Source organism: Drosophila rhopaloa, unplaced genomic scaffold, assembly GCF_018152115.1.
Source record: "Drosophila rhopaloa isolate 14029-0021.01 unplaced genomic scaffold, ASM1815211v1 contig_3, whole genome shotgun sequence".
In the NCBI taxonomy this organism is placed as follows: domain Eukaryota; kingdom Metazoa; phylum Arthropoda; class Insecta; order Diptera; family Drosophilidae; genus Drosophila; species Drosophila rhopaloa.
In genome coordinates, this window is record NW_025335123.1 from 14,558,798 (window position 1) to 14,583,349 (window position 24,552).

General features: G+C 38.4%; 1 protein-coding gene across 3 annotated transcripts; it reads left to right on the top strand.

Moving 5' to 3' along the window:
* The first annotated feature begins 1,200 nt into the window (after window positions 1–1,200).
* Window positions 1,201–24,552, top strand: LOC108040507 (aryl hydrocarbon receptor nuclear translocator-like protein 2). Of its 3 annotated transcripts, none has more exons than XM_017118003.2 (10): window positions 1,203–1,747; window positions 8,738–9,486; window positions 13,808–14,529; window positions 19,741–19,904; window positions 20,004–20,361; window positions 20,439–20,631; window positions 21,372–21,603; window positions 21,668–22,489; window positions 22,832–22,971; window positions 23,189–24,552. In XM_017118003.2, exons 3-10 carry the CDS (start codon window positions 13,817–13,819, stop codon window positions 23,345–23,347), a joined length of 2,781 nt encoding a protein of 926 aa, XP_016973492.1. In that variant the 5' UTR covers window positions 1,203–1,747; window positions 8,738–9,486; window positions 13,808–13,816; the 3' UTR covers window positions 23,348–24,552. The 3 variants fall into 3 exon arrangements, with proteins under 3 accessions (XP_016973491.1, XP_016973492.1, XP_016973490.1); XM_017118001.2 differs by having other exon boundaries at window positions 1,204–1,747; window positions 13,808–14,754; XM_017118002.2 differs by lacking the exon at window positions 8,738–9,486 and having other exon boundaries at window positions 1,201–1,747; window positions 13,808–14,754.

The following is a 24,552-nucleotide window of genomic DNA, read 5'->3' on the forward strand; positions in this document are numbered from 1 at the left end:
TCCATCCACCCATCCATCCATCCGTCCGACGTCTTGGGCACTGGGGCCTTTGGACCGGGCCCCATCGGTGGCAGTCGGTCGGCATCTGTCCAAGTCCCACGACGCGTCGTCGCTCCGCATCGGCCGTTGCTGCAGTGGAAGCGGCCCATTTGGCCCAGTGGCGCCTCCGTAGTCCCTAGTCTTATGGCGGAGTGTCCTCCCAAAGGTTTCCCAGGCGGTCCAGTCCCGTTTCCAATTCCTAGGTTAGCCTCGAGCCCCGAATTTCGATCTGATATCCTTATCCCCAACCGAGTGTTTGCCTTCCCACTGCGAGTGTTATTTTTTTGAGAGTGTGCTTGTGTTAGTGTGCGTTCGGTGTTTCTGTGTTGGTGAGGTGGTGTGTTGGTGTATTGGTGTGTGGTGGTGTGGTAGTGTAGAGAAGCAGCGACGGCGGCAGCATTGTGTAAGACGCCAGCGTCAAGTTCATAGACTAAACAGCGACAAACTGTCGCGCCTCTCCTCTGCCCCAAGAAAAAGCTCCGCGAGAGCGGAGAGCCAAGTCGCTGGCTTTGCGGCGCTTGTGCACTGACAGAAAATATTGCTGGATTGGTTGTGTCCTTTTTCAGGCACGCTGAGGGACTTTGTTCTTTGTTTGAGTCTAGCCTAGCTCTCGAATAATTTATTTTTTAAATTCTGATTTAATTCTTTGCCAATTCTTTGGCAGTCTTGTTTTTCAATGACAATATATACAGTTATGTTTGTGTGGTGCTTATAATAACTGTTTTTTGTTTGTGGTAATGCAATGGTTTGAATTTCGTACGTTAAAACACCTTCTTGAGGTGATTTAAAATCACTAGAGATTTCTGCGATTGTTTTTCCACATTTTATTTGCTGTGGATTTTCTCCCAGTGCACTTGGTGAGCATGAACTCGGCGAGGGTTTTCCGGCCGGAAACCTTAGTCAAGGTCTCACCAGCTTTCCGACGCAGGTTGTTGTCGCCCTCTCGCTCGCTCCCGCCGGCGGTCGGCGTTTCGCCATCCCTATCGCACCGCCGCCGAGCCGAGCGGAGCAAGCTTTTTGTTTTTTTTTTTTGGGGCAGCGGGAGCGGCAGCTTTCGTCGGCAGCTGATTCGCCGCTCGGCTCTCGCTGCTCGGCTCTCGGTGCTCGGCTCTCGGCGCTCGGTGCTCGGTGCTCGGTGGCCTGGCCTGGTCTGGTCTGGTCTGGCTGATTAGTTTAGTTTGTGATTTCAATATATGTAATTAATTTTTGTTTCTGTAGCGGTTCGGACGGACGCGTCGCGACGTTCGCTTGGTCCGCCGCTCGGTTCGCTTGCCTCGCCTGCCGTCGCTGTTTCTTATTTATTATTATTTTTTATTTTTATTTGAGTTTTGGGCTGTGTACGTGTGAGCACGAATGCCACTGCGAGTGCGAGCGGTTTCCTTCTCTTGCCTTTTTCGTGGGCCGCTGCTAAAATGCAAAGAACACGCTCGAGAAACGTAAATGGCGCCGCGCTAACGAATGGAATTGGAATATCAAACAGTGCCCCCAAAGTTCCATATAAAAAATAAAAAAAAAACATCGAATAAAAATAAAGCAAAAAAAATTTAAAAAAATAAAAACAAAACAAAACAACAAGCAACAAACAAAACTCCGTGTTGCCCCTGCGCTTTTTTTTCGGGTGTGTGCCAGTGTTTGTGCTTATGTGTAAAACACAATTCGAAACAACAAAATAAAAAAACGCGGTCGAGAAGAAATACAATAAAAGAAGGTAGATGGCGGTGACCTTAATGAAATCATACAATAGTATTACTTATTAGGCCTGGAAGTGTCTTTTGGGCTTTGGTTAATTGGAGTGGTTGTCAGTGTTGGGGTATTAGATGTTAAAGTACGAGAACACATTTGAGAGTTTTAGTTTACAAATATTTGGTGTTTTGTTGAAAAAGTGTTGGAGTATTTTTTTTTGTATTATTATTTGTTCATATTGGTATATAGTTTTATGTTTGTTTAAAAAGTACTGATGTTAAAGTTTTAGAGCCCTAATTTATAAAGTTTTACACTACCATAGTTAGGGTGTTTAAATACCAATGTTGGAGAATTGTTGAGCTAGTAGCTTAGCGTCCTTTATAAACAATTAATGTTAATGTTGTAGAGTGCTAAGATATTAAAGAACAACTTTTGGAGATAGATTACCAATTTAAATGACCAGTTGCTGCTGCTATGTTTCTAGTGATCTGTTTTTGTTGTGCTGGTGTTGATGTTTCCTCGTTGGTGCATTGTTGAATGCATGTTGGTGTATTGTGTACCAAAGCCCTTATCTCATAGTGCTGAAATCAGCGGCGCGTGCGCGCATTTTTGCGCGATCGAAACCCGAGAACTCTTCAGTTTTTGTTGACTTGGGAAAAGTTTCGATTTACGAAAAACATTCCCACTGTCTGTGTTTGTCATCTTCCGAAAATCTGCTTAGCCAACATTAACGCTCGCCCAGCCACACACACACACACTCTTAAAGCCAACACACACAGTCACAGCGACACAATCAATGAGGCAAGACAAAAAAATTAACATATTAATGAATTTCCAGTTTCTTTTTTCGGCTTATTTAATTTTTTATAAAAGAAAAAAACAACCCAGAACACTGGATACGATTCTATCGACTTTAAAATACCTAAAAAATTATGAAAAGGGGGAAATATAGATACTTATTGAGGGAGCTCAGTGATTTACGTATTGCCCAGTCAAATTCCAGATCTGCGGCTTAATGGGTGAACGGAGATCGACGGATTCCGATGGATATACATACATAGATGTTATATGGCGGGTGCACTTTATGATGGGGCCTTAGCCTCCCTTGAACTGTTCGCGTTTAGCGCCTAAAACCAAAATGGGGATATATCTCAGCTTTAGATGATAATAACAATAAAAGTAAATATTAATAGCCCAGCATAACATCAGGCATTTTTTTTTTTGGGAACAATTTTTCAATGATTTACCAGTTCCGAGTTCCGATCAATAAAAATGTTTTTGGTTTTTTCTTTCCCATTTTTATCGGCTGTGTTGCTGTGTTGCTCTCAAGGTTTTCTTTGCTGTTGCCGAATGATGATGTTTTTTGTGTGTGCCTTTTTTTTTTTATTATTTTTGCTGTTACTTTGCCCATAGTTTTTCGTTTTCGTTTTTGTTTTGTTTTATGTTTGATAATTAATTTCAACGTCGCAAGCTGATGTTGGGGCTCTTCAATTGCGTGGAGGAAGGTGAATGTTTCACATTTTGTGTGTTATAAATACATTTAAATGTTTTAACAGTCTATGGGCAATTTCTAAATAAAATAGAATGTAATTAGGCATTTCCTAGGGATTTTTTTTAAAGATTATATAGCAGTTTTTAATACCGCTATTTGTTTTTAATTATGTCTATGTATAAAGTCATACAATTTGAGATTCTCAAGGTATTTTTGCAAAAGACAATAAAATATTCGAGCAAATTATTGTACTATTTTTTGTTTTTTATTTTTATGAGTTCGTATATGTAAACATATTTATATATATTTTCTATAATTTGTTGTTCTTGTCGCCTTTATGAAATTTTAAAAAATTTTTGCTGACGTCGCGTCTAAGAGCGGTCGTTTTGCTGAGCGCTGAGTGTTGAGCGTTGAGCGGGCCAAGCGGTAGCGGTAGCGGTAGAGAGCCGCAGAGAGAGCCAAAAGCTCGCTACGGAATTTTTTTTAAGAAGGAGAAGTGTGGGGGGGGGGGTGTTGTTAAGCGGCGGCGCTAGAAAGAGAGGGGCTGAGACGCTCTAAAGCTGCGAGAAAAGGAAAGCCAAACTTATACTAAAAGCAGACCTAAGCGGCAGCAATTGATAACCTAACCTAGACAATACCAAGGCGTACAAATTGCTGGAGACCCCAAAAACTGACGCCTGCTTCTTGGGTAGATAGAAAATTAAATTAAATATTTAATTTTCAATTTAATATGTCATATTTCTTGACAATCAGGGGAGACGAACCTTCACATATCAATGTTCAATCCAAAAATAAGCATGTCAATTTGATTTTTTTCTCTTCATTTCAAGACTAACCCCAAAAAGAAAATTAAATAAATCATATACTACAAACCTTATATATTAAATATATTAAATAAGCATAAACACAAACTAACATTTTATTCATTTGTATTCTGAAATGTTTTTTTTTGTTACAAATACAAAATTGAGTGTAAGCTGGAAACCCATGAATCATTTTTAAATCCTTAAAATCACTTTATATAAATAATGGTCTCTAATTCATATAGATTACCAATTAAAAAATGTGTATTATAAATTGTTAAATGAAAATGAAAAATATATTGTAACGATCCGTCCATAAATTAAGGGCAATCAAATCGAACCGCCAAGAATGTGTGGACTGCCAAAACACAAGTTTATCGATAAACTGAATCTTAATTGGAGGCGAATTTAGCATGCCTGATTGGATCGTATACAGCTGAGATAGCTTGACGCCATCTTAGGCTGCTATGCTAATTAAATCAGTTCGGCTTAGATCAGCTCCGCTCGCTGCGGTTCACATGGCGTATGCGCAATATTTAAGAACCCACATTACGCATACGCACATTGGCTATGTATGTATGTATAAATAAAAGATCTTTTATCAAATTAGACAGTATTAATATTAACGTTGCTTTTAGTAAGTTTTATTGGCACGCGTCCATAAAAACTAAGTTGATCTCTTAATTTCTATAATGTATCAAGATAACCTTTCATACCGAGACCACATATTTTTCCTTCCTCAAAGTTTCAATAGGTCAAACTAGTTTTATTTCGTATAAAGATTATAAGTACTCATACAGCTCTACAATTTATTGCGGCAGATAGTGACTTTAACTATTTTTTTTTCTATTTACTTGTTTACTTTTTTTGAATTATTCAATCATTTAAAATAAAACTATACAAAAGAAATGTTGGCATTTTAAAATTTTTATATTCATGTTTTGCTAGATTTTACTTCCTTGTGCCTTTAAAATGATGTAAGCAAATAAAAAAAGAAACTGATATGGTTTTCAGTGTTTCCATACGTATAGTTCCTCCATAGACTATGATTATAAAGACCTATGTATGTATGTTGGGGAATGTTATTCAAAGTGCACTCGGAAATCTTTGTAGAACGTGCTCCAACGGCCACGTTCTTCCCACTCCATTTCTTCTCCCCCGCCGCTCTTCCCCCTCCACCCGCCGCCCTCGACCGTTCTTCAGCTGCTCTCTCTCTTCTCGAGTGCTCGGCTATTTTTGGTTTTTGCGACAACTTTTTGCCAGCCACCACCTGATGTGCTTTGGGCCAGGTCGAAACAGCGGCGGCAGTGGCTGAGACAGACCCACTGGGCGGGAAAAAAAGAGAGGAGAATACTCTCCACTGAATTTTTCCAAGGACCCTCTTCAGACCTTTTCAAGCCAAATCGAGACTGCTTTTAAATTGTAATAAATAACCCTTAAATATAGTTTAGTTTTGAATTAAATAACAATATAATTATATATTTGCTATAACATTTTAAAATATTTCAAGCCGTTTTCTATTACTTAAGGAATTCTCAAATATTCTTATCGCTGGATCAACGAATGGGATAAGTGTTAAGTGCTCATAGAACATAGGATTTTTTCATTCTTATCTTACATATATGTACATATATGAATAACAAATTTTGTATTAAAAAGTTTGAAAATAAAAAAAATATATCCAGAAATTAATGAATAAATCAGGGGAAAAATAGTATATTATTTTGTAATATTAATATTTTTGGCATAAATAGCCACTTTCCTTAAAAGTATGTCAGCACTGCTCTATAATCAGTAGTTTTTAAACAGAGGGGCAAACGTAATTTTTTATTTTGTGTAACCCCATATCTTTGAAAGAGTGTCAAGTTCAAGTAAATGTTTACAAGCCCATTCCGACATCTAACAAATATTTACATATTTCATAAAAATGATAAGGCGGTGGAAAAAATGTCTCACATTCAATGCAGTTCATTCAAATTCATATTAACACTTTTACCGACATCAAAGGGGCTGCCAGGGCATATCGTAAATATCACAAGTTACCCACCCCCCCCTCTTAGAAATCTGCCCACCACTGGCAAAATGATCCTCTCTAATGATCTATTAGCAGGCATTTTTTCTTTTTCTTATTTTTTTTTTTTTTGCTCTATTTATAAATGATTTCCATACAATGGCGTGCAGCGAGACGTATACGTAATATTGCGTATACGTACCGCAGCTCAAACACAATCTAAGGCGCTCTGTTCGTTGTAACTTTAACTATTGCAAATGTAAACAAACCGAAACAAGGGGGTGGGGGCGGGGATTGGGTGTCAGGGGGCGGTACGTCAAACGTCAAAGCAAATTATATAATTTATTTATTTCTCTCTCTTTCTGGGTGTCGTTTGCTTTAGGTTCTCTCCCTTTTTTTTCTGATTATCGTTCGTTGTCGTTGTTGTCTGGCAAATAGCTTTTCGCCTTTTGCTCGCCCATTTCTGCTGTTCTCGTTTTTTTTTTTTTTTTTTCGGCTTTATTTTGACGGAGCACTTGAATTTATTTTTGTTTTACTTTTTCTTCTACGTCGCGTCGCGTCGCTGAAATGCAAATAAAAAACGAGAACAAAAAATAAAAACGCGGTGAGCAGAAAAGGTTTTTATATTACATTTTAATTTGTTGTTATTTTTGTGTGTGCCTTGAGCTTTTTTGCAATTACGACCCGCTGGTGGGTGATTGACCCAGGCCCCAGACTCGGACCTCATATCCAGATCCAGACCCATAACCAGATACAGATACAAATACAGATACAGATACCGCTCCAAAACCGGAGCCGCTGCAGCTTAATGTCGGGTGGTTCGGTGGGTGGTGAGTGTGTGTGCGTGTGTGCGAGTGTGCTTCGCACTTGTCAACCGCAGCACAAACAAAAAACTCAGAAAAATGTTTGCAAAGATTTTCTGCGTGCCTGCGATGTCCCTGAAATCCAAGACAAATAAACAGAAAAATAAGGAAAAGTGAAGCCGCCATAAGAAAAATCCTGAAAAATAAAAGGAAAACGGACGTATAAAAATAAATCTTAATAATTATTCTTGTTCTTGAATATTTATTTATTTTAATGGTGATTGCTGAAGGGATTGTAAGGATCTATAAAATATAAAATTGAAGACAGTATTTTTAAAATTATATATTCAAGAAGATTATGTTAATAAAAATTATAATATTTAACGGTTTCTTCATAAATCTTAATACATATTTTATTTGTATAAATCTCTAAAATGATTATTTTAAGGTTGGCAATATATAGAATATATAATCGTCTTTTATTTTGGGATTCGTCGAATATTATAAAGAAACACCTTAAAAGTAATCTTAAGCTTTATACAATACTTTTGATTGGTTTTGATTGTTCTGGTAGTTGATAAATCCTTGAGATCAAGTTTCTTTAAAATCGCGTCTCCTCAGTTTTTACTGTAGCTCACCCACACACCCACAGCAAGCAGTGGGAATCTCCTTCTGTGTGTGCACACGCCCACCTACGTACCAGGCCCCGCAGCGCAGGGGGAAGCCTAATACTTCAGGATTTCGTTGTCCTTGCTCCACACACACACACACACGCACAGAAACTTTTGCAGCAGTATTTGTGCTTGTCTGTGTGAGCTTTCGGGGGCACTCGTAAATAAGTTTATCTTCTTATATGTATATTTGATTTAGACTGCCAGGCAACTCTTGAGTTGAGTGGGCACAAATAAATATATTGTATACATACTTTGTGGAAGGAATCAAGGATGAATTTAGAGATGAAAGGTAGGGATAGAAACTAGTAGAGATGTCACTCAAAGGTTAGTACGATTTGATTTAATAATTCAAAAGCAAAGGACATATTGAGTTCTATAATTTCGAATCGCTTTTAATATTTCACAAATAAAAATATAATTTTTTATATTTCAGTGGCTTAAGGGTTAAGATAAATGTTTGAAAGAAGTGAACAAAAACTGATCAGTGATTATATAAAACTTTTCCATATTTTCTATTAAATTCTACAATTTTAAAATATTTTTTTTTCAATAATAAAACAACAAAATAAACATGAAAAATAAATCAGCCAGCTTAGATGGAGTTTTGTAACCCATCGAAAAAATGTCGCACTCAGCAAAAATAAGTCAAGTGAATTATCAGCAATGGTGGTTCAACTCGGGTTCAATAATTCCCTTAATTTGCAACCTACCATTTTAGCCTGGTGGTGCTAACTTTTGGGTCGGCTTTAACCGGTTTATATTTTCACAAAAAAGCTACAAAGCCAACGAGATAACAAAAAGCTAAAGACAAAAAAAAACCATTTAAGAAGCATTTAGCGGCAGCTGCAGAGCAACAAAGCAACAGGTGACGCCACAGAACCGATCAACAATAATATTAACATTTTTTTGTGTCCGTTCGCCAGCTAGTGGGAAATAAAAATTCAAATATATGAATTAAAGAATTCATTTAATTAGCAAACAACAACCGCAAAATGCGGACAGAGCAAAAACAAAATTACATTTAGAATAGAGCTATAAAAACGTGAAGAACAAAGATAAATTGAGAGACGAAACGAAGTTTTCAATACGCTTTATGGTATTTACTTAATATTTTAAATTAAATACCTTTAAATAATGCATTTAAATGTATTTTAAGATATACGTATTTTTAGGAATAATGATAATAACAAGAGGTTTTTCCATACCGCTTCTTTTTTTATCCATTTCTTTAGCAACAACAAATGAACACTTGCTGGAAGCTGAATGGCAGAACAACAACACAAATTAAAGCTACAACCACAAAGTGAAACAAAAACAACAAAATACCTCCAGCTGTACAAATATTGATTGATATCGAAAAACTAAAAACAAAAAAATTAAATACACAAATATATACCAAAATAATAAGAAAAGTAAAACAAGGAGCTGTTGGAAAAGAAACTAAAAAGAATGTAACATAAGCTTATATTCCCAAAACCCGTCCACTTAAAAAAAAAACCAAGAGTGTGTTTAAAAAAAGGTTTAAGATAATACTAAAGAATAAATGCCGTTACAAAGCGAGACTACGAACATTCAAATACCGGAAAATACCAAGTGAACTGAATTAAACGCAACGCAAAAAATATTGTAATTTTAAATACTGTTATTATTTTTTTTTCGTTTTTTTTTCTTGCAAAGTAAAGTACAAAGAACTACAAAGAAAAATTAAAACAAATAAATGCAAAGATAACAAAGTAAATTGCAACTGCAGGACAGCAAAAACAACAACAAAGAAAAACAAAGTAATACAAAATAAATAATTCGCCAATACAAACACCCAGCAGACAGAGCGAGACGGACAGAGAAATAAACAAACCGCTCAGACGAGTGTGGGTGAGGGGGCGTGCGAGAGAGCTGAGCTAGCAAAGAAAAAGTGAGAGAGAGTGTGGGAGAGAGCGAGCGAAAAGCTTCATGCAGAAAAACAAGAAACAGCGCAAAACATGTAAGTGAAATTGATTTTTCTCTTGCCTTTCGCCCTCTCCTTTTATTTGATTGTTATTATTGTTGTTATTGTTATGGCCAGCATTAGACGTAAATATTTCATTTCATGATTTATGGGAGTCCAGAGAAAGCTTACGGTATTGCGCTGCTGCAATCACGCAGGTGGCAGTCCTGAAGAAATTGTGATAATCTCACATTTATGTACATATTTAGACGAAATCCATAAATGAATGCTGTACAAAATGCACACAGGTAGAAAAAAAATGCACCGGATGTTATTTTGGTCACAGTTGAAGTAACCTTGAATTTGTGAAGATTACGGTATATGGCAATTGCAAATCTTTTGCAGATGGAATATACAAAAGTAGGTGAAAAAACCATTCCATAGCTTATAATAATATTAAAACCAACAAGCTTACGGTAAATTTCTCTCATGAATGTGGCAACCCAGAAGATTTTAGGATAATCCTAATTCATTAAACACAAGGATCATCTAATTTTCCTTGTAGTTTGCATCGAGATACATATTTGAAGCAGCTTATATAGTATTTCTGGTGAAATTAGTTTAACAGATTTTTGAAAGTATAAATATGTGTGTAGCAAGCCTTCAAATATTACCCAATTGTTTAGGTTTAAATCTAATCTAAGTAATCTGTTTTATAGATTTCTAGAAAAATACCACCTAAAGTTGTTGACCATTGCCAGCTCACTAGTTGCTGCAATCACTTGCATTATCACTTCCGAGTGAATAATAGTTTACCATCGTTATTACCTGTTACGCCAAGGTCATTCATCAAGTGAGTCACAAAACAATGCAACATTGTTGGATTACAATGGTGTCTAGTTTGATTTACAAACTAAACTACATGATAAGAACTTTTGATGATGGTCTATCGTGTTGCAATGGTAACCATTTCCTGAAACCCACCTACAAATATTTCAATTACAAAAAATCGAGCATTAACATTCAATATGTTTAAAAACAAAAAATCTAACTACTTAAAGTTAAGCAAATTTTACCTTTACACAATAAAATAGTAAAACTTATTAGAAATTTCTGGAACTAAAAATAAATGCAAGGCATACGCTTAAAAAAAGCTATATACTAATAAGTAGATATCACTTTCCCAAAAGTAACTGTCAAAACTTGACCTCAACACTCGGAGTTTAATCAGCACGGCGATATCTGCAGTACTATACGTAACACCACCAGCAACGCCAACATTCAACAACACCAACACCAATAACACCAATAACACCAACACCAACGTTCAACAACACCAACGAGTCTAGCAACAAATTGGCGGTGTCTGGCCATGGTCATGGAATTTGTTGGTAGAATGGCAATCGAGAAGAGCAAACAAGCGACGGTCGGCGGCTTATCAAAAACAATATTCATGTTGAATATCTACGAAGATTATAATTGCCCTACACTCGCACACGGCACACTGAGCCATATGAACACGATTATACATATGTACACACGATTATTATTATACACATTTATATGGCCAGTCGAGGGAGTAATGGAATTCAGCTCGAGAAGTTCGCCGTCCCATTAAATTCCGGCCTACCATGGGAATTTTTGTAAACTTTTATCGATTTGTGGGTAATGGATTTGCAGGCGTGTCGTGTGCCACTTAATGATTGTCGAAGATAGCTTATGAAGATAAGAGCGATATGCGTATTGAGGCACGATTTTTTGGCAAAGATAACGAACCCTAAATCGGGGTCTTTTGTGTAGAGCCATTCCCATTTATAGTGAAATACAATAAATCAAGTTAAAAATTGCCAATTAGCCTGTAACGCTGCTCTTGACTTTTTTTCATTCTACAATTACTTTAATAATAGGGGTAGGAAAATGGATATGGAAATGGTATATATATAACCAAATAAGTAATAAAACGAAGTACAAAAATGTGCTTATGCAGACCATTGCACTGAAAACGTACTCTCAAACTTAGAGATTTTTTAAAGAAAGCATAGATAAGATAAATAATTTTTTATTGGCTAATTTGAGCCTAACTTTTTTGCTTGTATGTCTTAATTTTTATTATATTTCTGTTTCATAATACTTTAACTGTTTAATTCTTTAATTGTACAAATTAAATGAAATGAAATAGGCGCTCTACTCAAATACAACGTTGCGTATACGCCCCGTTTTACCAACATTATAAAATATTTAAATAGCTAGGGTAAATTGTATGTCTTAAATACTAGTATTCTTATAAATAATATAAATAGAAAGCCACAATTGAATAGGTCTGAAAGCGCCCCTCCCCCATTTTTTGTTTGCCTGCCACTTGTCATGTTTTAACCGCATTGCGTATACGCCCCATTGCACCGACAGTCAGCCATGCAAAGTGGCGGCAGCCCGCTGCGACATCATCGCTGTCTGGCGATTTTGGCAGCAATTGACATGTCTCCCCCTCGTTGCCTTTATGGCCATTGTTTACCCGGCACTTGGAAACAATTACAAAACAAATTTGGAAAGGCGGAAAAAAGTGCAACAGCAAAATAAACTAATAAAGAGAAGTAGCGCAAATATTACGGCAACCGTCGATGATAACAACTGAAAAAAGAAATGTCTGGATTGCATATTACTTAGTTGTCGAGTGCTTGTCAACTTCCTTGTTGACCATAATCTGATTTTGTAATTTTATCATTTTTTTTTTATTATTTTTCCATGGCTATTTTTGCTAGTCAAAGGGCTTCGAAAGTCAACATTGTAAGGTAAAAACTAAAATGCATTTAAGTCATAGTAAGCAATTTTAAGAACGTAAGTCGTAAAAGTATTTAACTATATTATATTATAAATATTATATTTTATTTACTGCATATCAAAATCTTTGGTTTTCGTTGTGTACTCATACAAACAATCCATTTTACACCCTATTTATGCTTATTGTCATATTTCTTTAAATATCTAAATTTGTCCGTATATATAAGTGAAATAAATTCGATTTTAATTAAGCCATTACCCGTTTTTCTTAAGAACTCTGGTAAATAAATTAAAAATAACATTTTATTACTCTTAATAAATGAGAAACAAAAGCTAAAGTGACTTCAAATAATAAATACCTAGACTAAATAGAATTCCAAGTGAAATTTTCAAGGATAGACAACCTTTTCCCACGCCAATGAAAGTTCGCACTAATATATAAAAAGCTTCAATTGTCTACAAGGGAAAACAAATAAACAGCCAGCTCGAGGGCAAAAAATTCAAAATTTATGACTAGAATTCCCCGCAATCCCCGCGATCTGCAAAGGCGTTTGTCATGTGAATCAGAGGCACAAAAGAGATATTTGTTTGCCAAAGGAAATGGAGGGAGTAAATATAGTTCAAAGATCTGCCCTGAATAGACGGACATACTCGTATGTGTGTGTGTGATCTGACTATGGACCATGGGTGTATATAGTGTTGGTATTATTTATAGGCGGCACTTGGACAACATTCGCATATAAATAACGCAGAACATCGACGGTCCGTTCTTTGACTTGTGCTTTTGTCATTCAGCCGAGCACACCACCCCCCCCAAAAAAATAACCCCCCTCCGCCGCCCATGACTCACAATCGTTTATGGCTTTCAGCGTTTTACGAGTTCGATCATAAAAAATCCCAGGATCGTCGAGCCCAATTGCTCTCGTTTCTCGTTCACTATTTAATTCCGCCGCTGCCAGCTATTTTTAATTTTTCAAAATACTCGCTCAACAAAATAATAATTTGAGAACGGCAATAAAACACACAAAAGATCTCCTTAAAATAAATTTAAAAAAAAAATAGAACTAAATAAACAATAACAACAAAATATTCATATATTATGAAAGTAATTACTATTAATATTTTTGAATATGCAATTTTACATTCCTTAATAAATATAGTAGGATCATAATGAAAATTCGGCATTTTTATGTTTATCTATAAGAAACTTTAAGGAAAAAATTACTTAATTGTACATAAAAAAATGAAGCTTAAACAAACATTTTTTAAGAAGTAGATAATAATATATTAAGAAATTCAAAAGCCCAGAATGTTAAAAATGTGTTATTTTCATATTTTGTTTATTTTTATTTTGTTTTCTAAATCTAGTTGAAATAGGAATACAATTTATTTCGATTTTGGAAACATTAGTTTATTTTAGTTGGTCACACAAGTATGGCTTAAAAATACCAATTATCAGGGTCATTTCGGTGATATTATTTTAAATGGGAAAATAATCTATTGGGCAATTTGGGATGGGGGTCACAAATTCCTATCGGATGTCAATTATGCAATGACCTTCTCACTCACACTTTCCGTTCACCCCTCTTCTATTTTCCAGCTGGAGAACATGGAGGGTGCGAGTCGCAGCAGGAACTCCTCCACGAGTCAGGGTCAAGGTCAAGGTCAAGGTCGTCGCGGCCAGGTGCAGGACATTGAGGATCTCAAGCAAGACATTCCCTTCCATTTCGAAGATCCGCCGGCGATCGACGGCGATCTCCTCGTCCTGGGCAAAAGTGAATGCCAACTGGACAATCTGGCCTGGGATCCCGATGCGGATGCCGATGCGGATGCGGATGCGGATGGGGATGCCGATGCGGATGCGGATGGTGATGTGAATGGACGGCTGGAGCCGGCACAGCCCGTCGATCTCGACCTCGAGGACAACTATCCGGATGAGAACGAGAGCTCGGTGCTGGGCAGCGATTATGCGCCCAGTGGGAGTGGCAGTGGTGCGAATAGCTTCTACCAATCGCCCACACCCTCCGCCGCCGGATCCGGATGCGATCTGATGCTCCGTCCGCCGTCCAGTTCCATGTATCACTTCAACTACCGATCGCCGGGCAGTCCGCTGCCCATTTCGATTCCGGGTGGAGGAGTTGGAGGAGTGGGAGGAGCCAACTCCGGACGTCTGCATCCGTATGCACATTCCCCGGGCCATGGAGCACCGCCTGGCTTCTATCCGAATATGTGGTATCCGAATGCGCCATACGGATCGGGTGGATCAAGTGGATCGGGCGGATCCGGCGGATCCGGAGTCGGAGCCGGAGCATCCGGTGGCAGGTACATGGGCTATGGACCAGGTGGAGGACCTGGTTCGGGGACGGGAACAGGTGCATATCCCGGACACTCGACCCACATGCATGCGCTGCACCACCAGTATCCGCAGCCACATCCGCACGCCCATCCGCACCACGCGCACCACCCGCAGCATCCGCATCATCCGCCACATCCGCACCACCAGCATCCGCACGAGACCATGATGGAGATGTTCCAGCTCTCGAACAGGTGAGAACTATAACTATTTATTAAGTCCCCAGTGAAGCTGTTTTAAAACATTAAAAAAATGCACATAATAAATATGCAACCATTAATGATTTCCTTCTTTTGCTGTCTTAAATTACTTAAAATTTTTTCTAAATGCACTTAACTTAACCATATATTGTAAAAAGATCATTTATCTTTTCCAAATAACTCCACTAATGCGTCATTTTTTGCTGTCTTTTGTTTTTTTAATATGTAAAGCCTTGTAAAGTAAACAATAAATTAGAAAAAGGTCATTACTCGTTAGAAAAATAACTTTGTTTTGTGACTTCCTAAATAAGTAGGTACATACCTAAAATATTTGAAACACTTTTTGTTTTTAAACCCATATTTCCATTTAAATTGTGTTGACTTACAGAGTTTTTTAGTTGGCTTTTCTTTCCGAGTGTTTTTATTTCACAATATATGAAATATTCTTTTAATATTTACTTTTTTATTGAAATCATTGCAATTTAATCAGCACCAAGCTAATGCGAAAAGTTCAAATTTATAATGAAATAATGCAGTACTATCTTAATTTACTTATTTCGATGTTTTTTTATTTACTTTATTTTTACAAATTAAAAATTTGCAAAGTTCACATTGAAATATTTTTTAAATATTTACTTTTTTATTGAAATCATTGCAATTTTAATATAATCAGCTAAAATTTTTATTGAAATAATGCAGTACTATCTTAGTTTACTTATTTCGATACATGCAATCATTTATGCTTATAGATTTGTTTATTTGCATTTTGTGTTCGTGATCTGAGAACTGGATCTTTAAGCTTTGAAACGAGAATATTTGCTTTGAATTATGAAACTTAATGAATGTATTAGCTGAAGACGCACGTATTAAATCGGCGGATGGTGTTGTTTCCCCATTGATTTGTGTGCCCCCCCCTTTCGAGACGAGGGTCCCACCCACCGAGCTAATGGGGGCCGCATCCACCCGTGGCCCCTCGACGGGTGGTCCTCCAATTTGCCGTTATTCAGAGTGACCCCTGACCCCCCGACCCCCTGAGCCACCGATCCCGCAACCAACATCCCGCTGAGTGTCTGGCCTGATTGAAGATTGCTCCTCCCAATTAGGCGTCATCTTGTGCCACTTGTGGCACCAACTAGGCACCCCAAACCACCGAAAAAAACAAAAAAAAAATAGAAAAAAAAACACACTTGATTGGGCCGTGGGTGGTATACTTTATACCCTCGTATCTCGTGTATTTTTATCAACATTTTCTTGATTTATTTTGGTCACCGAGACGGGACAAACATTCATTCATTCACTCGCTTTCAATTCAGCATAATCGCCATTCATTGGAGCTGCTGGAGAGCTGCACAAGTCCACCCACCCACTGGCCTAAAATCACCCACAACCCACCCCCCTCCCCCTCCCCCTCTTTCTGCCCCCAACCACCCACTTTGATTGACAGACCGTAAACAGAACACTGAAATTTGTTTCCCTATTTACTTGGCCATATTTCAGTGTGATCGCTTTTGCCGTTGCTGTACCGTTACTCTCGGCCTTATAATCCAATGCGTTTCGATACGTCATTAGCACGACTTCAAGGTCGCACTGCATCCGTCCGTTCGGGGGGGAGGAGGCGGTGGTGAAGATTGGGTGGTGGGTGGTGGGTGGTGCCGGTAGTTATCGATACGCGCGCACTTTACAATGTAAGCGGCGGCAAACAAACAGAAAGCGAGACAGAGACAGACTGCGGAAGCGAGGGAGACTCTAACGGTACACTTGCAGAAAATATTCAAACTTATAAGGAAAACAATTAGGAACACACAATACTATGATGTTCCCCTTAGAAGAACATTTTTTTAAGAAATAATAACTCTATGCTGGACATTAAATATAATATGAAAAACATGATTTTCCATAATCGTACAAAAAATATCATAGAATTTTTGTACTAGTCAGATTTTACATAATTATTAAAAAATATATATATTACAAGAATCATTTGTATTACTATTTTAAATCTCCAGTTTTAATATTGATTATTACTTAAATTTCTAATTAAAAACATATGGCAAATTATTAATTTTAAAAACTTAATTGCTACCTACTTTATTTAATTCAAAGCGATTTATAATTAACTTTAAGGTAAAGCTAAATTATAGCTATAAAAGCAAGAGGATTTTCTGTACGATGCTTTCATGGTAAATCACTCATACGCAATGTTGGCCATTTTTATATAGAAGCAGCTCGACAATTAATTAAATTTAAACGAGAGGTAGACAACCTCTGTAGCCAGATTCCATTCTTAAAAATCTATAATTAAATTCCGAATTAACAGGCATTTGTTTGGATTTTGTGAGTGTAGTTCGGTTCTCCATTCAGCGGCGAATGCAACAAGTTGAGTAAACAAACAATCACACTCTCGCGGATAACAGAAATACCCAGCCGGCGAATGTGTATACTATATGTATACACTCGAGTGTATGCACCAGCGAAATGGCACTTGGAATTGGCTAAAAAGTAGACAGCTCGAGTGGCCAAAAACAACATTCGCTGGCCACTTGGACGGCAGTGCGGTAACAATTGCACCGACAACAATTTGACATCAAGTGCAAGGGAGCGATGCACTGCGCCAACTGAATCAAGGCCAACAAATCGCTGCCTTGGCAATTGCAAATCGCTCGAACTTGTAGATTACCCTGGAATGAACTTTGGAAATGCCAATTTTATATTCCCCATTTCTGTCAATATATTTGCCAATATACACAATATAAATAACAATAAGAAAAATGAAAATTAGGTTAATTTTATACCTACATAAATTAAAGTTCTTGCGGCTTAATTAATTTTTGTTTATAGCATTTGTAATGGCTGGTTTTTATTATTGGTCATTTCTATTGCTATTTTTGAACACTAAATGCATTAATAAGCAAAAATGCAACGGGGTATTGCATTTCAAATTAATTCTTGCTTGCGATTTAAAAAACTGTGATAAAATTAAAGGATAAATAATATGAATTAAATAATTTACAAACATATTTTAAAAGTAATTAAATTGATCAGAATTTCTTAACTTATTATTAAGTTAGGTTTGTTTCGGTAATTACTATATAATTTTAAACATTTTTTATTGCTACGAACTTAACTATTTTGTTTTAACTTAAATTTTAACAATAAATACAATGTTCTTTATAATATCAGTTTCAAAATGATTATATTTTTGTCCAAGTATTTGCTTTGGATTGAATTTGTTTACTTGCCTGTTGCGCACTTTCCTTATGCATGAGATGGCCTTTTTTTGTTTTTCCGATTTTTCTTCATTTTTTTTCTGCTGTTTGCATTGCTTTTGCCAATTGCAGTTGCAATTGCTCCTGCACTTCGTTTCGCACTTGCCAGTGTCTGTGTGTATTTTGCGAACTTGTTTTGCAATTGCGTTTTAAAATAAATTACATCAGTTTGCGGGGTGGTGATAGGGGTGGCCAGTTGCAAGTGGGAGGTGGGCGGTGGGGTTTTTAGGGGGGGCTAAAACAACTTTGTGGCGGCGGACAGCGGTAGCCATTGCCAATCGAACGCAGCGATCTCACATTTCCGTATAAATTACTCATAAACCCAGCCAAATGCTGATGAAAAGGGGCACACAGAGAACAATTAGCCCTGAAATTATTCAATCATTCATTTTTAAACTGTCTTTTTTTTTGAATTTATTCACATAGCAAAACTATTTTTGGTAATCAACAATTTCTAACTAACATTTCATATTTTTGGCCTATAAATAAGTATGTATTTTAATTATAAATAAAAACGTTAAATTGACTTTATATTTATAACTATACTTATTATTATTTATGTATTCGAGAAACTTATAATTATAAATATTGATTATTTGAAATTTTGTATTGAAAAATCTTTTTATTTCAATTTTAATTAATTTTTGTTATTTTCTGTGTTCGGTGTTATGCAATCACAATAATAACGTTCAAGACATTTGGCGCCAAGTGAAACGAACCAGGTCCGCGCCAAACAGAACGTGATCATTGCACTTGAATCGCATCATTCCAGCCCCCCTCCCCAATCGCCACCCATGCAAAACTGATAATTATTGACAGACTGAGAGGGGCGGTTGAAACCGGGGGAGACCGTGTTTTGTTGTCATAGTCTAGCCCGGGCACTATGTAATACTTGCGACTGCGTAACGGACAAACAAATGCCCAGTCATGCGCCGTATATAATTTATAGTACGAGTATGTGAACGAACGGACAGAACTTACAGAACGGACAGAACGGACAAAACGGACAGAACGGACAGAACGGACAGAACGGACAACTTGCGGACAAACGAACTTTTGAGTGCATAATCTCAAGCAGATAACAGCTGGGATATTAATACAATTAATAACCTTTCGGGAAACTTATTTTTGCCAATTACACTGCCATCCATAACCACAATCCCCCAGTCCAGAAAACCCCAATAACTACCTCAACGAACGATCGCTTATCGTTCGTCAAACAGTACATGATCGAGTATTTATCTATAAATTTACACCGACCCAAGCACAATTTTATTATGCACATTAATCTGACATTTTAGTCAGAGCATCGCTGGCAATTGCAATGGGCAATTCATTAATAGATGCAAACTACTGCTAAGCTGTTGCCAAACTGCACTACCTGCCCCAATGCAAAATTTCTTGAGCTTTTTATTAGTTCGACAGACCTATTAATATTTTACTTATTTTTTTAACCAACTGTATAGCGTTGCGTTTTATCGTAATAGGTGGAATATTATTTTTTAATTAGCGTTATATAGGTTTAATTTTATTTTAAGGTAAAGTTGTTATATTGCTACGGAAAACGAGCATTTAAAATTAATAACATTCTTATGTCTCAAAATGTCTAAGCATATAAATTAATTTTATGGTCAGCTTTTGGGAACTTCAATTATTGTTAGAATTTCATACTAAATGCTCAAAAAAACAACCTAATAAATATGTATTTTTTCAGCGGCCGGGAGGCGCGTAATCGAGCGGAAAAGAATCGACGGGACAAACTGAACGGATCCATCCAGGAACTGTCCACGATGGTGCCCCATGTGGCAGAGTCGCCGCGTCGAGTGGACAAAACAGCCGTGTTGCGTTTCGCCGCCCATGCACTGCGATTAAAGCATGGTAAGATGAAGAACAATTGAATGTATATAAATGGGATTAAGCAATTAGTAAATGCGGTGTAAAAATATAAACTAATCACCTAATGAACCACCACTTTAGCCTTTGGCAACAGTCTGATGCACCAGCGGCCGCAGATCACGGACACGCTGATGAGCATGCTGGACAGCTTCTTCCTCGCCCTCACCTGCCACGGCCACATCCTGCTGATCTCGTCCAGCATCGAGCAGCACCTGGGCCACTGCCAGACGGACCTGTATGGCCAGAGCATCATGCAGATCACCCATCCGGACGACCAGAGCATGCTCAAGCAGCAGCTGATCCCCACCGAGCTGGAGAACCTCTTCGACGCTCATGGCGACCCGGCGGATGCGGAGGGTGAGCCCCGCCAGAGGAGCAAGTCGGAGGAGGACTACATCGATCGCCGGCTGCGCGAGGATAGGCGCAACTTTCGCGTGAGGTGGGTTAAGGTCGTCCTCCAAATGTGGCCCATTTATTGCCATTTGAATCAATCAAATCCAATCCCTTCCTTTCCAGATTGGCCCGCGCTGGTCCCCGATCGGAACCCATCGCCTACGAGGTGGTCAAGATCGACGGCTGCTTTCGGCGCAGTGATGAGGCTCCACGGGGAGTGCGATCCAACACCTTCAGCTCCAATCTGCAGCTGATCCGAAGGACTCGCGGTCGAGACGATGTCATTCCCCTGCACACGATCAGCGGCAACGATATCGTAAGTCCACCAATAATATCCAATCACTAATACTTAAGGTATCTGCCCTTTTTCCAATGATCCCCCATCTATACATTCCACTATAAGGGCCAACGACCACTTTTTTTGGCCAAAACCCATTTTTGAAAAGTCGTAAAATCCAAAAAAGTGGTTTTAGGACACAGAAGACCAATCTGCAATGTTACGTTTCAGGAATTCCGATAGAGGGCGCCTCTGTTAAGATAACAGCTGTTAAATCAGATATTTAAGACGAATGCATTCGTTACACAAATTGAATGATCTTTATTGTTATTAGTATTATTTATGGAGCAACATACATTTTTCTTACGTCTCTAGTGTTGAACTTTACAATATGTTTAATATTACAATTAATATTTCAAGTTAGTTTTTACATGATCACTAAAAAATAGAAACACTAATCATTTGTTTTTTAATATAATATTTTACTTTGGGCTTTTAAATGTAACTTATACCTATATTGATCATATAAACAAAACAAACTATTTACTTTGTTTTTATTAACACTTATATCTGCAGTTATAACATTTCTATCAGAATTGCCACAAGATTTAAAAGCAATTTAAAAGTGGCCTAAAAGTATGCTTTGAATAAGTCGGAGTTGTGAGAAATGCTTCAAGATTCTAGTGGATTTCCCATGTTCTTTATTCCCAAGAACTTCATGATACATCAGTACTGCAAATTAAATCAATAATGCTGAAAAATTTGTGTAACCCTTTCAGATTCTGACGGCCCGCGCCCGGATCATCCGTCCGCCGAAGATCGCCAGTCGGCTGATCGACGCGAACACGCTGGAGTACCGCACCCGGCACCTGATCGACGGCAGGATCATCGACTGCGACCAGCGGATTGGGATCGTGGCCGGGTACATGACGGATGAGGTGCGCAATCTCAGTCCGTTCACCTTCATGCACAACGACGATGTGCGCTGGGTGATCGTGGCCCTGCGGCAAAGTGAGTGTCTTACATATAAACACTAATTGATTGGCACTTATTAACCTGAACATTTTGCGCACAGTGTACGACTGCAACAGCTCGTACGGCGAGTCCACCTACCGCCTGTTCACCCGAAACGGGAACATCATCTACCTGCAGTCGAAGGGCTACCTGGAGATCGACAAGGAGACGAACAAGGTGCACTCCTTCGTCTGCGTGAACACGCTGCTCAGCGAGGAGGAGGGCAAGCGGCGGGTGCAGGAGATGAAGAAGAAGTTCTCGGTGATCATCAACACGCAGATACCGCAGTCGACCATCGATGTGCCGGCCTCGGAGCATCCGGCATTGCTGGAGAAGGCGGTGCTGCGGCTCATCCAGAATCTGCAGAAGTCTGGCGAGGATGAGGGCGACGAGGATGAGGAGGCGGAGGACGAGGATGACGATGAGGAGGATGACGAGGATGCGGATGATGGGGTGCGCAGCATGTCCGAGTTCGGCGATCCCTATGCCGTCACAGTCAGCCATCCGCATCACGGTGGCACGCGGCATCATCATCATGGCTCCTCGGCACTGTCCTCCCACGGACAGGGTAGCTCCAAGACCCCGCCCCTGGCGTTGGTGCCACCCGAAGCGGCCTCCGTGAAGTCCTCGATCTCCAAGAGCATCAGTGTGGTGAACGTGACGGCGGCCAAGCATCTGCGCGGTGTCCACGGATCGGCTTCGGTCAAGTCGCCCAGCTCCGTGGGCAATTGCTCCTGCACCGAGTCCCATTCGCCCTGCGACTTCTGCCAGGGTCCACTCACGCCCGATGCCCAGGCCGTTGGGTCCACCCTGAAGAGGAGCAGCACTGCTCTGGCGGAGACCGAGGAGAAGGTCGCCAAGCGACGCTACATACCCAGCACTGGTGAGTTCGAATCCTAATTTAACTGTCGGTTAAATACTGGTTAGCTGTTGCTTAAATTCTAAAGGGTGGTGGTTAAGTGCTAGATTATCATATATTTCTTAATTTAAATGTTTCTTTTGGCAAGCTGTTAGACAGCTTATGGTAAAAAAGATCATTAAAATTGCCTTAACTGGCGGTTAAATGATCAATAATTCTTACTAGACAGCTGTTGGGTTTAACTTAAAGCTAAATGGTTAAATTATAAAACACCTGGTCAATTTATTTTTAAAGCGAGTATTTTAAAACTGAGTGATTGCAATTGAACTACTTTATTTATTTAAATGTTTCCATATTTCTCCGCAGAGATCGAGCAGGTGCTAAACAAATCTCTGGACCAACTTGGCCGAAATCTAACCCAACAATTCAATGATGCCATTAATTTGCGGGAACAAGGGCAGCTATACGAATTGCCCCATACTGTTCAGCGATTCGATGAGATCATGGTGAGCAACATCATGCAAAATCAGATAACTTTTTGACTGAAAAGCAATACTTTCATATAAGGGAGTGCCATAAGAATTCACTTCCGATTTAAAAGCAGCTCAAAAGATGTTTAAAATAATCCCTTTTAGAGACTTCCATGGCATGATACAGAAATTAAACCACCTTGAATTTAATAGGCAATGTGTATAACAACCATAATTTGTAATCATTTTGCAGGAGGAGCACCAGAAACAAAGCGAGCTGTTTGTGAACATCAAGAGTGAGTACGAAGTGCAGCTGCAGAACAAGGCCAGCACCCGGAAGTCCTTGGAGTCGGATCGGAATCAAGAGCAGGATCAGGATCGGGATCGGGATTTGGATCGGGATCAGGACTAGAGGCAAAAAGAGAGAGAGAGAGAGAGCAGCTCTCGACTGAAGGGTTTCATCGATGTGATAACTACTGTCCTGGCAGCCAGCTCAAGTCCCAGCCAATGGGTTCATGCCGAACAGACACAGATCAGATATGCATAGATATCCTCTAACCCCAACCTATGAGTGAGCCTGAGACAAAGATACTTTAGATGCCCCGCCCACTAGAACACACACGCACACACGCTGCACACGCACACACACACACTCTGTTAGTTCAGTTTGTTGTTTTTAACCTTAAGTTTAGAGAGGACTTTTAAACGCGTGTGCGGCTTAGTTAGTTACCAGTGTAGAGTGGAGCTGTTGCCGTTTCCGGTTTCCGGTTTCGCTGCATCGAATGTAACAACTTTGGTTAAATGAACATTTTTCAATTCTATTAAAATTATCTCTTTTAAGATATATAGTTAATTATACTGATCGTGACTTTCTTATAAAGTACAACCACTTGAAATCGAAATCGAAAACGGAAAAGGAAACAAACTCTGACAGGATGAAGATTAGCGTAAAAGGGAGGATTTAAACAATTATTAGGCTAAATCGGAATATACATTAAAATTACCATATATATATATATATATATACCTATGTACCATACGTTGTGCGTAATGCGCATAGCCCAAACTAAACGTGATAAAAGACTGTTACCAACTACATACACACACATACTACACACATGGATACACCCGTAAATCTATAACTAAAACGTAAACTTAATTCGGTATAATATATATATATATATATAAATATAGATATATAAAGAAATATTAGGCACGCCCACAGGCGGCGTGGCGTAGTTAAATTAAATTTACTGTACGAACACTTTTTATAGATGTTTAATGTTGTTATGGTATAAGTTAAATCCTGATGAGTTGATGGATTTTGGCCAAGCACGGTGCACTAAAAACTGCAAGTGAGCCAAGTACAATTTACACAAATATATACATACTTAGATGCATATATGGTTCGATGTAAACTAATAAATCTATGTAAGAAAACAAGAAAATAAAAGTGAGGAAAACACACACAAAACCCAGAAAAAGCTTAGGCAAAAAAATAAAAAGAACTCTGTTAAATGTTTGTTATGCATTTGTTTTTTTTTTATCTAAATTAATATTAAACTAATGTATTAGTAAATAAACTTGTGTACCTACATACAAAACAATGAAAAAACA